General features: G+C 38.0%; 1 protein-coding gene across 2 annotated transcripts in view; it reads left to right on the top strand.

The window, feature by feature from the left end:
- Positions 1-12,153, top strand: part of LOC121410574 (acylglycerol kinase, mitochondrial-like) — a 35,093-nt gene extending 22,940 nt beyond the window's left edge. For both annotated transcript variants that reach the window (XM_041602760.1, XM_041602753.1), the window contains 4 exons: positions 8,029-8,129; positions 8,839-8,906; positions 10,097-10,187; positions 11,785-12,153. In XM_041602760.1, the coding sequence (XP_041458694.1) occupies positions 8,029-8,129; positions 8,839-8,906; positions 10,097-10,187; positions 11,785-11,913 (389 nt within the window). In that variant the 3' untranslated portion in view covers positions 11,914-12,153. The remainder of the gene's footprint in view (positions 1-8,028; positions 8,130-8,838; positions 8,907-10,096; positions 10,188-11,784) is intronic.
- Positions 12,154-14,021: the final 1,868 nt, after the last annotated feature.

Raw genomic sequence — 14,021 nt, 5'->3', positions numbered from 1 at the left:
TAGAGTTGAATGAATGAATGAAAAGAGGAAAATTGATCAGACGTACTATGAAAATTTATTCAAAATAGGTTGTATTTAAAGAGAAATTCCAGTAGTTGCAGTAAACACTGATTTCATGAGAAAGTCTGTAAAACAAGGCTTAATTGTCAGTATATCATCGAGGATCTAGATCTGGTACAGTTACATTAACTGAACTTTGTGAAATCTTGAAATCTACGCTGAAAAATGTTCACACCGAAGATCCCCAACACAGATAAGCGCACGTGGGACAATGTATAATTATTGCTTAGGGCGTCGGGCCCGACGCCCTACCCGATTCCTGTGCTTATTTGCTGATTTCTCAGCAATTACACAATTTCTTCCAGAATTCTTTGGCACATGCATTTTATTTATACAAACAGACACTTTGGTGTTCATTTCATTGGATTCTGTACGAACTCATTTTTATATCGTTACCAAAACTAGCATTTACCTTTAAACATATTTTTAAAAACAGGGTAGCCATACCTTGCATGTGTTATGACAGAGATTTATCTCTACTTCAAACTCACAAAAAAATTACACTAAAGCAATCATATAGTTAAGTAAAAATGAAATCGTCCTGCTTTGGACCTTTAATCAAAAGTTTGCATCTTGTAAACAAAGTTAAAAAAAACAAAAGTTTCTTCCAATTTCCAACACCATGCTTTAATTATAATATCAGCAGGTTCAATAAACTTGTAAATCGAACATTATTTTACAGTTTGTATGACCGTCACTCAATCCCAAGGCATTTTACCTTTATTTCGGCTATTAGTGGATTATGACTATGAACTCGCTATTTCAATCTAAGCCTAAAACGTTAGGCCTACTTAGACTTAGCTTATATAGTTCTACTTCTAGATCTAGATTAAATTTTACCTTAAGTTACCAAAAATACATGTTGCGGCTCGTTGGGGCCCATACGGTATTAGCAGCGACACTCCAGTTTTATTCAGGGGTTTTCATGGTGTACTCACAGTCCAGTTCGCGATTTAATTGCATAAAGTTCATCCGCTATGTTGAACTAGTTGACAGCGTTCACTGTGCAGTTCTCATTAATGTTGTGTATAATACATCTCAGAAGTGTACTCCGGTAGGTGTGTGTAGTCCCAATAGTTCATTTGCATGTTGTGCAGAAACATGTTCAAACTCGGTTCCAATCCAAATCTCACTATTCAACGCGTTGAAACACTAGCTCAGACAAAAGTTCACCTCTGGGTAGAAAGGTTAATCAGTTCAGCTAATAGTCAAGATAATTAACTTTCATCTCGGATCAAAATCATATAGGGTTGAAAAGAAGAAAACGACTAAGTTTCGCCCGATAAAATAAAAGACGTCACCTTTTACTTTCTACACAGTTCATCCTCTTGCCATCACAATCCTTTTTCGAAACCATGGAAACAGTCCGTTAGCCTTGTTCCGAAGAGCACAATATTAATTCTAACTACATGATATAATAAAATATTGAAATAAACTTAACCTTAATACGATACTATCAAGTTTATTCGTAACACCTCCACCCTAAAAGAAAAGAAAAATGTTTTGAAAATTAAATAATATTATATTTTTCTTTTATCGCATATACTTCTTCAAAGGTTTCTTTGTAAAAATCTCTAAACAAATTGAAAGTAAAATGTAACATCTTGACATTTTCTTTTGTTTATGTTCGAAAACCACCTCTTTCTAACAGGAAAGTTCATGACATTTTTTTTTTTTTTCATTTTCTGCTTCTTCCTGTTAAAAAAAATAGAATAAAAATCACTATTTCTAATGCCTCCACCCATAAAGAAAAAAAAATGTCATTAAGATAAATATCATACTGAGGAAAACAAGGTTGTTTCAAAGCAAAATATTATCACTTCCCTAGTAATATCATCATCATAGTTGTGATCAAAAACAAGTCACAAAGTGGTAAATATATAACACATGGCACAGCCATACAATTATTACCTGTATCACTTTTTAACACTTTCACAAGCATCACAAGGTTTATATCAACGTATATACACAGAAATGCGAACTTAGACTCGAGACAAAGCATCCGCGATTATGTTATTTTTACCCGAAATATGCTCTATTTTCAAAGGGTAAGGCTGCAAGAGGAGACTCCAACGAAACAATCGCTGGTTCTTATCCCTGAATTTGTCCAAAAAAGAAAGCGGGTTGTGGTCAGTGTATACTTGTACATCCCCAACACCGCTAGTGACATAAACCTCAAAGTGTTGAACAGCAAGCACCAAACCCAAAGTTTCCTTCTCAACCGTCGAGTATTTTCTTTGGTACCCATTAAGCTTGCGTGAGAAATAACCGACAGGCTTGTCTACCTTATTGTCATCGGCCTGAAACAGTACCGCTCCTACTCCTATGTCGCTCGCGTCAATGGCCAACTTGAAAGGCTTGCTAAAATCCGGTGCTGCAAGCACAGGATCCCGAGTAAGGATGGCCTTTAAGCAGTCAAATGCTTGCTGGCAGCGCTCAGACCAAACAAACCTAACCCCTTTCTTCAACAGGTCTGTCAGAGGCACTGCTATGGAGCTGAAATTAGGCACAAACCTTCGATAGAAGCCACACATGCCTAGAAAGCGCAGAATCTCGCGTCTGCCAGTCGGACGTGGGAAAGCTAAAATAGCTTCAACTTTAGCATCTCTAGGCGCAACAACACCATGACCTACAATGTGTCCCAAATACGTTACCCTGGCCTTCATGAATTCACTCTTTTGGATATTTAGTACCAGGTTAGCTTTGACCAGTCTCTCAAAGAGATTGCGCAATTGTGATAGATGAGACTCCCAAGTGTCGCTGAAGATGATAATATCATCGATATACACTACGCAGTTCTCAATACCTCTTGTGACTTCATTCATCAATCTCTGAAATGTGGCAGGGGCATTTTTAAGACCAAAGGGCATTACCTTACATTGATAGAACCCATCCGGGGTGGCAAATGCAGAAATTTCCTTCGCTCTGTCTGTCAATGGCACCTGCCAATAACCCTTTAATAGATCTATCTTACTGACACACTTCGCGTTTCCTACTCTGTCAATGCAATCCTCCAGTCTGGGGAGTGGGTAGCAGTCAGTCTTTGTTACATTATTGACTTTGCGATAGTCGATACAGAATCTCTGACTTCCGTCAGGTTTAGGTACAAGAACAATAGGCGAGCTCCAGGAACTTTTACTAGGTTCTATGATATCATTATTGAGCATCATTTGAACTTCCGCCCGAACTTGGTCTCTTTTAGTGGGATTTAAGCGATATGGATGCTGCTTGATAGGGTCAACGTCCCCTACATCCACATCATGCACAGCCAATGATGTCCTCCCTGGGACGTCAGAGCTAAGACTAGGAAAGTCACCGATCAAATCAATAATATCACGTCTACGACCCTCAGGGAGATAATCCAAGACTTCATCCAAGTCCCTAACTGTCTCAGAATTAGAAAGTTTAGGAGGTATGGCTTCCTTGAGGTCACTATGCCCACACGCACCTTTACCACAGGGCTTCGACCCCTCTGTATCCTCCTCAAGCGCCGTAACAGCTACATCAGACATGGTAGCCACCACCACTGGTGCACTTGACTCACGCTCGTAGTATCTCTTAAGCATGTTGATGTGGCATACTCTCCGACATTTTCGCCTATCTGGTGTGCTCACCACATAGTTTACACTGTTCAACTGCTTAATGACAACATAAGGGCCACTGAACCTTGCTTTCAGAGGTTCCCCCGGAATAGGTAAGAGTACCAACACCTTGTCACCCGGCGAAAAACTTCGAACCTTGGCTTTCCGATCAGCTCTGACCTTCATGTCTTTCTGTGAAATCCTTAAGTGTTCCCTTGCCAGGTCACATGCCTTTGAAAGTCTACCCCTGAAGTTAGATACATACTCCAAGATATTGCACTCTTCAGGTCCTGCTTCCTCTAAGAGCTTCTCCTTGACCAACTTAAGGGGGCCCCGAACCTCGTGTCCAAACACAAGCTCAAAAGGCGTGTAGGTGGTAGACTCGTTCGGAGCATCTCTGATAGCAAATAACAAGAAAGGAATACCCTTATCCCAATCATCTGGAAAATCTGCACAGTATGCTTTGATCATCGTCTTCAAAGTCTGATGAAACCTCTCGATTGCACCTTGTGATTGTGGGTGATAAGCTGTGGATCTGAGGTGGTGAACACCCAATTCAGACATGACCTGCTTGAAAACACCAGACATAAAATTGGATCCTTGATCCGACTGTATCTCCTTCGGAAGGCCATATCTCGTAAAAAAGTGCAACAATGCATCTAAAACCGTCCTCGCTGTAATCGTCCTTAAAGGTACTGCTTCAGGGAACCTAGAGGACACATCCATGATTGTCAAAAGATATTTACACCCTGACTTGGTTCGAGGCAATGGGCCGACACAGTCTACCAACACTCTACTGAAAGGTTCACCTAACGCCGGAATTGGGATCAAAGGTGCGGGCTTCAAAGAAGGTTGGGGCTTCCCCACCATCTGACAAGTGTGGCAAGACCTGCAAAATTCCGACACATCTTTATGTAAGCCGGGCCAAAAGAAATGCTTGGTAACTTTAGACCGGGTCTTCCTGGTGCCTAGATGACCGCCTACCGGAATTTCATGTGCCATCCTCAGAACCTCCTGCCGATAAGACTGAGGCAAAACAATCTGGTGAAGTATCGACCATTCCTCTGTGGCTGGTCTTGACGGAGGCCTCCACTTCCTCATCAGGACCTCGGATTTTATGTAGAAACACTGTGGGCTATCTTGAGCTTCCTCCTCAGAAATTGCCACTGCAAACAACCGCTGAAGTGAAGGGTCACCGTTTTGAGCCTTGATCAGAGATGACCGACAATACCTCTCACCATTAGACTCTGTCTCGTCCGCCCTCCTCTCCAAATCCTGGAAGAACGTTTCCGCCAACAAGACCTCCGAATTATCACTCAACTCCACCGACTCAGCATCATCCCTCTTAGACCTACGAAGTTGTGACCTTGTTACTGCACATGCAGGAAATATGCCAGGGAAATCATCCTGCAATTGCTCAGTCTCGGCTCCAGAAACAGGATCATCAGACACTATAGGCGAACCTCTAACTCTCTCACCGGCTAAGTCATTGCCCATTAACATATGCACGCCCTCCATTGGCAGACTAGAAACTACACCAATTGAAACCAACCCAGAAACAATATCACTCTCTAGGAATACCTTGTACAGTGGCACCGAGATATAGCCTTCCCCAATGCCCCTTACAAGCGCATATAGCCCTGTCCAACTATCCTCAGGCAAATGTGCGACATCTGCAACTAACAGGCTTTGCAACGACCCAGTATCCCGAAGGATAACAACTGGCTTAGATTCGCCATCAGAGTGAGACACAGTACCATGAGACAGAAAACTGCGAAAACCATCAGTCGCCCCTTCTACTGAATCATCAACAGACTTAGTCAAACGACATTTATCTCTTCGGTCTACTTCTCTACCAACCTGCTCTGTTGTACTCGGTTTGATGAACATCACTTCCTTCTTGTCATGTTTATCATATGCTAACCTCCAACATTTTGATTCTGTATGTCCTTTCTTTGAACAATACGTGCATTGCAATTTAGATTTACCCCGCGCACCCTGCGGATCACCTGCTTTGCTTTCATGCTGGGACTGAGAGCTCATATCTGACCTAACATTTGACCTGGGTAGCGACCCTTCCTTGACACTCTCAAATTTAGGGCCCACTTTATTCTTGTGCAACAGTTCATACTCATCAGATACTACAGCAGCCCTATGCAGCTGGGTAATCCCTTGCTCCTCAACATGTAGTCTAGTCTGAGTAGGCAAAGAACCCTTGAAATCCTCTAAGATCATTGCTTCCCTAAGAGACTCATAATCAGATTTGATTTTCAAAGCACCGACCCAGCGATCAAAATACATCGTCTTTTCTCTTACAAGCTCAACGTATGTTTGATCTGACTTTTTCCTAGCCTCCCGAAACTGCCGCCTATAAGCCTCAGGTACTAATTCATATGCAGATAAAATAACTGCCTTCACTGACTCATAATTTTCCGATTCTTTTTCAGACAAAGACGAAAATACCTCTTGGGCCTTACCAACAAGAGCAGTCTGAATAAGCAGCGTCCAAAATTGCTTAGGCCAATCTAACCTCCTAGCTAACTTTTCAAAAGCCAAAAAGAAAGCATCAATTTCATCCTCGCAAAATTTTGGCACCAGTCTTGATTCTTTAGCCAAATCAAACCGAATATACTTCAGACTAGATTCCATTTCCAACTTCTTTATGTCTAATTGCTTGGCTTCAACTTTTAGTCTCTCTTTCTCTAATTCTAGTTTCGCTAACTCAACATCAATATTGCCGTTGCCTTTGCGATCTACTGACTCGAGTCCAAAATGGTCAGATAAAATGTCAACTATTTCATCCTTTCTCAGCTTTGACTCTATCTTCAAGCCCACGTGACTGGCGACTGTCTTCAACTCACTCTTTTTCAATTTCTTGATCTCACCAAGGGATATGGCCTGCATAAATTTTCCAATATCTAATTCTTCTGCCATACTGAAATATTGTCAGTTTACCAAGAAAAATGAGCTAACAAAGAAAACCACCATGTAATATCAATATTGTAAGCAATACTCAAAGAGATCTGACTTGAATACGTTCATCTCCCGGACAACAAGCCCCCATTTGTTATGACAGAGATTTATCTCTACTTCAAACTCACAAAAAAATTACACTAAAGCAATCATATAGTTAAGTAAAAATGAAATCGTCCTGCTTTGGACCTTTAATCAAAAGTTTGCATCTTGTAAACAAAGTTAAAAAAAACAAAAGTTTCTTCCAATTTCCAACACCATGCTTTAATTATAATATCAGCAGGTTCAATAAACTTGTAAATCGAACATTATTTTACAGTTTGTATGACCGTCACTCAATCCCAAGGCATTTTACCTTTATTTCGGCTATTAGTGGATTATGACTATGAACTCGCTATTTCAATCTAAGCCTAAAACGTTAGGCCTACTTAGACTTAGCTTATATAGTTCTACTTCTAGATCTAGATTAAATTTTACCTTAAGTTACCAAAAATACATGTTGCGGCTCGTTGGGGCCCATACGGTATTAGCAGCGACACTCCAGTTTTATTCAGGGGTTTTCATGGTGTACTCACAGTCCAGTTCGCGATTTAATTGCATAAAGTTCATCCGCTATGTTGAACTAGTTGACAGCGTTCACTGTGCAGTTCTCATTAATGTTGTGTATAATACATCTCAGAAGTGTACTCCGGTAGGTGTGTGTAGTCCCAATAGTTCATTTGCATGTTGTGCAGAAACATGTTCAAACTCGGTTCCAATCCAAATCTCACTATTCAACGCGTTGAAACACTAGCTCAGACAAAAGTTCACCTCTGGGTAGAAAGGTTAATCAGTTCAGCTAATAGTCAAGATAATTAACTTTCATCTCGGATCAAAATCATATAGGGTTGAAAAGAAGAAAACGACTAAGTTTCGCCCGATAAAATAAAAGACGTCACCTTTTACTTTCTACACAGTTCATCCTCTTGCCATCACAATCCTTTTTCGAAACCATGGAAACAGTCCGTTAGCCTTGTTCCGAAGAGCACAATATTAATTCTAACTACATGATATAATAAAATATTGAAATAAACTTAACCTTAATACGATACTATCAAGTTTATTCGTAACACATGAACGTGACTTACCTTTCCCTGTTCTAAATGAAACCATTTGGAAAGGCAGAAAGTCCCTGTTTCGAAGCCTTATTCATGACCTGTCTAAGAATTGAACCAATGTTTTGTTCATGAGGCAATGGTTTGACCACTGAACCAACATTCCCATAGTAAAGGCTATAAGTATCACATTTGTTAGTAAAAATTACAACAGAAAAAATTTTATGGCTGTATTGCAGTTGCCAATTTGAAAAATAAAGTGTCATAATGAAGTTATGTTACTATAAACCATGAATTTTCTTACTGATATTACTCTCCAGAACCTGTAGTACATGATGATGAAGAAGAGGTATTGGAAGAATTGGATATTTCTGCAGTGGAATTATCTGTTTTAACAGATAACAGTGGGAACAAGCAAAAGGTAGGTTTGTTGCCTTCTTTCGTTGTACTTTATAATAATAATAATATTCTGCATGACGTCTCTATGCACTTAAGAGATATATTATTACCCCGGTCATTGGATCCTTGCATGCCCCTATACAATGTATGCACCTTATCCACTACCTTGGGAGCATTCCAACAAGAGTTTCAAGACTCAATTGCAGAGCATACTACATAGGCTTTCACATCCTACCGGGTACCCATTTAACACCTGGGTGGAGAGTGACAAACTGTGGATTGACGCCTTGCCAAACGACGCTAGGCCATGGTGGGATTCGAACACATGACCCTCTGATTACAAGGCGAGAGTCAGAACCACTACACTACGACTCTTCCACTTGTGTCGTTTCATATAGATGTATAATTTGCCATTATTATTAATGACAATTAATACATATTAATGTAAATTGCCGACATACATTGACTAGTGCAGTAATGTAGCTAGGAAGTGGGTTATCAGTAACTTCATAAGTAAGCATGGAGATCTTTTATTTCACTCTGCATTGCCATGGCAACCAGTGAAGCTCACCAAGCATTGTCTAGATAGTGTCAAACTTTCTGATACTCAGAATAAGGCAGACTAGAGTGTGCCTGGGTAATAATTCCCAGGGGAAAATCACATTTCCTCATTTTAAACTATTACTTGAATAGTGTAAAGGCCTGTTGTCTTTTTTTATGATTATTTATAGGGTCCACCTGCTTTGCAGCTTAGAATTGGACCTGAGGAGTTTTCAAGAACAGATTTCATGAAAGAAGGGTATGTTGACATTGTTTAAGTAAATACATTCAAATATCAGAACTGCCAATTAGTAGGAATTTTAAAGGGAAAAACATACAAAAGGATTTCCAAAACTTAAGCGAATTATGATATTTTTTTTTGTATGTTTTTCTTGTATGTTTTTCCAAAAAGAAAAATGAATTTTGAGCTTGAAAATATGATAAAAGAAATTAAAGAATATGATTGTTTTCACTATTAAGGTTGGCAGCTCTGAAATATTAATGGTGTTGCCATGAATTTTATTGAGTCAATTGTAGTCTCAAAGTCAAGTACATGTTGGTATTTTTGTTTTCATTATTCCCTTAGATGGGACAGACCTGAAGAAGTTCATGATCTCAGGCAATCAATGCCATTTATTGTGTCTGTCTGCATACAATCTCCATCATGAAATAGGCCAATGAAGTAATAAAGGAGAGGCAATGAAAGGAGTAATGCTATGCACTCAGTTTTATTCTTTCATGTATCAGAGGGCAAAAAATGGTTCAAGAAAAAAAGTTGAATGCAGGATTATGTGAATAATTTGCTCTACTGTGAGTGGAAGCAAAATTTCAGATTATGCAAACAATGTGTTTATGTACCTATGAGTCGAAAAGACTGGTGCTTCCAATAGATTCAGCTAGGCTTTATTTTACATGTGTGTATACCCAAGAATTGTTCTATTTGGTAGATGAAGTAGTTCTGTGGCTCTTGCATTATTTAAACCGTGTTCAAATCCAATTTTAAGTGAGCAGTGATGATTTCAAGAGAATATCTTTGCAATAAAGATTAAGTATTATAATGATCTGCATAATAAATTTTGACAAAGCTTTAAGCAAGCCAAATTATTCATATTGAATCTTAATTTAAAGCTGCATTGTTGCTAAACAAATATTGTTATGTTGACTTTAAGAAAAAAAGACAAAGTTGTCAAGCTTATTTTACACATTACTTTTAGCAGTTGATAATTTCCAACCAAAACCACATGTCTTTATACATGTATGCCAGTACAGTTGTGTTGGATTTCTTCTTTATTTATTACTGGAAATTCTTTTTTTTAATAAACTAAAATAAATATGATAAGATTGATCAGGAGTTAGTATCAATTTTATGCTGTTCATTAATAGGTCTCACTGGGTTATAAGTCATTTGTGAAACATCTGGATTTAATGTTTTCTTTCTTTGTAATTCAGTTGGTCTAGATTGAAGGAGGATAGCATCGAAACGTTCAAGGTGACTGATATTGCTGCAGGAGAAGTACATCTTAGGCCTAACCTAAAAGAGGTACTGTTAAATTGTGGCTTATTAATCATAAACATTTGATAGGGGTGCTTTCTGTTACACATAAAATGATGGACGGATTCTGACATGGTTCGACTGACTTATCCAACAAATCCCACACAATTTGAAAATATACCTTTATCAAGTGCAATCATATTTTGTGCAACAATCCTTTGAGTTGTAACACATAATGAATACTAATAGTATATTCCTCACATTGTCCCATATGCTATCTTACTCCCTGTAGCTGAGCATGGGATGTCTTTTGCTGAGATAGCGAGTTGCTTTCTCCACTGAATGTCACTTAATCACAGATATTTTAGGTTTGTTTGTTGTTTTTGTCTCGCCTGCGTAGTGGAGCGAGACATAGGTATCACTATTCCGGCGTCGGCGTCAACAATTATGTTGTACACCCAATAACTTTCTATAGCTTCGAGGTGGGATCACCAAATTCATACCAGAGGTCCATCTCCTGAAGGCACAGGTCAAGTTCGAATATAAGTCGAATTTGAATAAGGTCAATGAACTTTCCATGACTGGCACTGCTGTACACCCAATAACTTTCTATAGCTTTCGAGGTGGGATCACCAAATTCATACCAGAGGTCCATCTCCTGAAGGCACAGGTCAAGTTCGAATATGAGTCGAATTTGAATAAAGGTCAATGAACTTTCCATGACTTGCACTGTGCTATGTTGTACACATAATAACTTTCTATATCTTCGAGGTGGGATCACCAAATTCATACAAGAGGCCCATCTTTTGAAGGTGCAGGTCAAGTTCGAATGAGAGTTGAATTTGATTAAGGTCAAAGGTCAATGAACTTTCCATGACTGGCACTGTGCTGTGTTGTACACACAACTTTCTATAGCTTTGAAACAGGTATAAAAGATATCTGACTTGTACTGTATGTTCGGATGCTTTTTGCATATGACCTTATCTGTTTGTTCCACTAATGACATGACCTTTAGTTTTGACATGCAGTCTCTTCATGACTGCAATATGCAGGCGAGACAATGCTTGGCGTTTCCCTTGTTTTATTATTTAACATTTCTTGGATCAGCAAGATATATCTGAATAGAAATAGAATTTCAAAATATATATTGAAGGCACCTCGATATCATCCCAATATCAACCGCTGTGTTTGGAGTTAGGATGTATGAAGGCATGCCTGTGTGCTCAATCTTGCACAAAAAAAGCACCCATGCACTATGTATATGTACAGTGCATTTATTTACACATTGTTTGAAGTTAATAAGAGTGCTCCCACTACATTGAGTGTTATCTTGGCACCCACAGTTTCATGTATATCAGAGATTTTAAATAATGAAGTATCAGGGCAACCATTTTTTTTTTTTTAGTATCAAAGGCACAAAGACTCTGACAAAATACAGTAATTTTTATTACTTTTTTTGTGTCTCAGATTATGCTTGTATAAAAACCAAGTAAAGCTGGGGTAGTAATAATAATGATAACCATGCAAATTTGATTAGATTACTTCTAGATAGGTCGCACTATAAATGCCTATTATTATATTATATAAATTTAACGACAGGATGGACATACTACATGTAACTCATTGTCCTGTTATCATTTTACAGGCTGAGGAATCCTGGTATACCATTGACAACGATAGGTTTGAAGCTATGCCCGTTGTCATCAAACTTCTTCCATCCAAGCTACGATTCTTCACTGATGCTGCTATGCCGCAGGAAACCTTTACCAGATGACACCTGCTAGTCTGAAGTAATGTTGTACGGACCGTGGGACTATGTTATATAGCTGTACACACAAGTACTTATGGCCCTGTGCATCACATGTGTATAAGGGCAATTCCAGTATGTACATCTGAACCCCTTCGTGTGTGACCATCCTGAACTGATCCTTCTTCACCCTATGCTTCATATGAAAGTTCATGAAGTGAAGTAAAAAAAAAAAGAGAATTGGATATATACATGTAATGTTGATTTCCATGGTTAAAGAGAAATTCCAGTAGTTGCAACAAACACTGATTTCATGAGAAAGTTTGTAAACAAGGCTTAAATGTCAGTTTATCATCGAGGATCTAGATCTGGTACAGTTACATTAACTGAACTTTGTGAAATCTTGAAATCTACGCCGAAAAATGTTCACACCGAAGATCCCCAACACACGTGGGACAATGTATAGCTTAGAGCTTCGGGCCCGACGCTCTACCCGAATCCTGTGCTTATTTGCTGATTTCAAGAGAATATCTTTGCAATAAAGATTAAGTATTTTAATGATCAGCATAATAAATTTTGACAAAGCTTTAAGCAAGCCAAATTATTCATGTTGAATCTTAATTTAAAGCTGCATTATTGCTAAACAAATATTGTTATGTTGACTTTAAGAAAAAAAAAAAAGTTGTCAAGCTTATTTTACACATTACTTAGCACTTGATTATTTCCAACCACAACCACATGTCTTTATACATGCATGCCAGTACAGTTGTGTTGGATTTCTTTCTTGTTTATTACTGGAAATTTTTTTTTAATAAACTGAAACAAATTTGATAAGATTGATCAGGAGTTAGTATCAATTTTATACTGTTCATTAATAGGTCTCACTGGGTTATTTGTGAAACATCTGGATTTAATGTTTTCTTTCTTTGTTATTCTGTTGGTCTAGATTAAAGGATAGCATCGAAACGTTCAAGGTGACTGATATTGTGAAATCTACGCCGAAAAATGTTCACACCGAAGATCCCCAACACAGATAAGCGCACGTGGGACAATGTATAATTATTGCTTAGAGCGTCGGGCCTGACGCTCTACCCGAATCCTGTGCTTATTTGCTGATTTCTCAGCAATTACACAATTTCTTCCAGAATCCTTTGGCACATGCGTTTTATTTATACAGACACTTTCGTGGTCATTTCATTGGATTCTGTACGAACTCATTTTGATATCGTTACCAAAACTAGCATGTTGGGCGATCAATGATATGATGCAGTTTTATCTGCATAAATGCTAAAACTAAAAGTTATGTATGAGAACATACAATTTATTTATGTGCATTCATAACACCATCTAGTAATGGCATAAATCTGTATGAAAACTACAACTCGGCTGATTCATGAGTTTAACGGAGCTGCCAACTATTAAGAAAAAGTCATGATTTTGACAAATCAAATTATGCCATTATGCTTTTGAGGTAGAATAGGTATGTACACATTTGATAAACATGTAGTAATACACTGGCTAAATTTACTTGCCTTACTGTACGCGACAATGTGCAGCTTGAAATGCAAGCGTGTGAGTCTGGCTTTAGAATAGGTAGTTCATATCCAAGTATGAAAATAAATTGTATTTTACTTCCATTTTCCTTTTTTCTTTAATTCTCCATTTTTCCTCAACATTTGTCTGGTTTTCTTTCAGTTATCTATTTCCCTCCATCGTCTTTTGGCCAAAATATTCCACTCAATAATTTGTGTCTTAACATTTCACTCAAATTTTTTACTTTAAAAAAATATTCAAATTGAATTTTTACATTGAAGCGGAATATATCACAATAATGAAAATTTATTCAATCATATGTACTCATATTTTTATTATGAATGTATAATATTGGAAGTCCTTTTGGTCAAATCTACCACTCCTGCACAAATTATCTCATGAATCGCAAGGCTTTTTTCTGGAGGAGTTCGTTTGTCATAAAAATATTATGAAAATAATTTAGTTTAAAAATAACATTTCCTGAGCAAAACACTATATTTCATCAAAATCTGATAACAAATAAAGAAGTTCTCGAACTTAAATCATTTGCAATCCTATACTTTTTCATTCTTGGTTGACAGAATTTTAATATATGCAATTTG

The sequence above is a fragment of the Lytechinus variegatus genome, chromosome 1 (genome assembly GCF_018143015.1).
Source record: "Lytechinus variegatus isolate NC3 chromosome 1, Lvar_3.0, whole genome shotgun sequence".
Classification (NCBI taxonomy): Eukaryota; Metazoa; Echinodermata; class Echinoidea; order Temnopleuroida; family Toxopneustidae; genus Lytechinus; species Lytechinus variegatus.
Note: the sequence above shows the minus strand (reverse complement) of the source record. Positions and strands in the feature narration are given on the sequence as shown.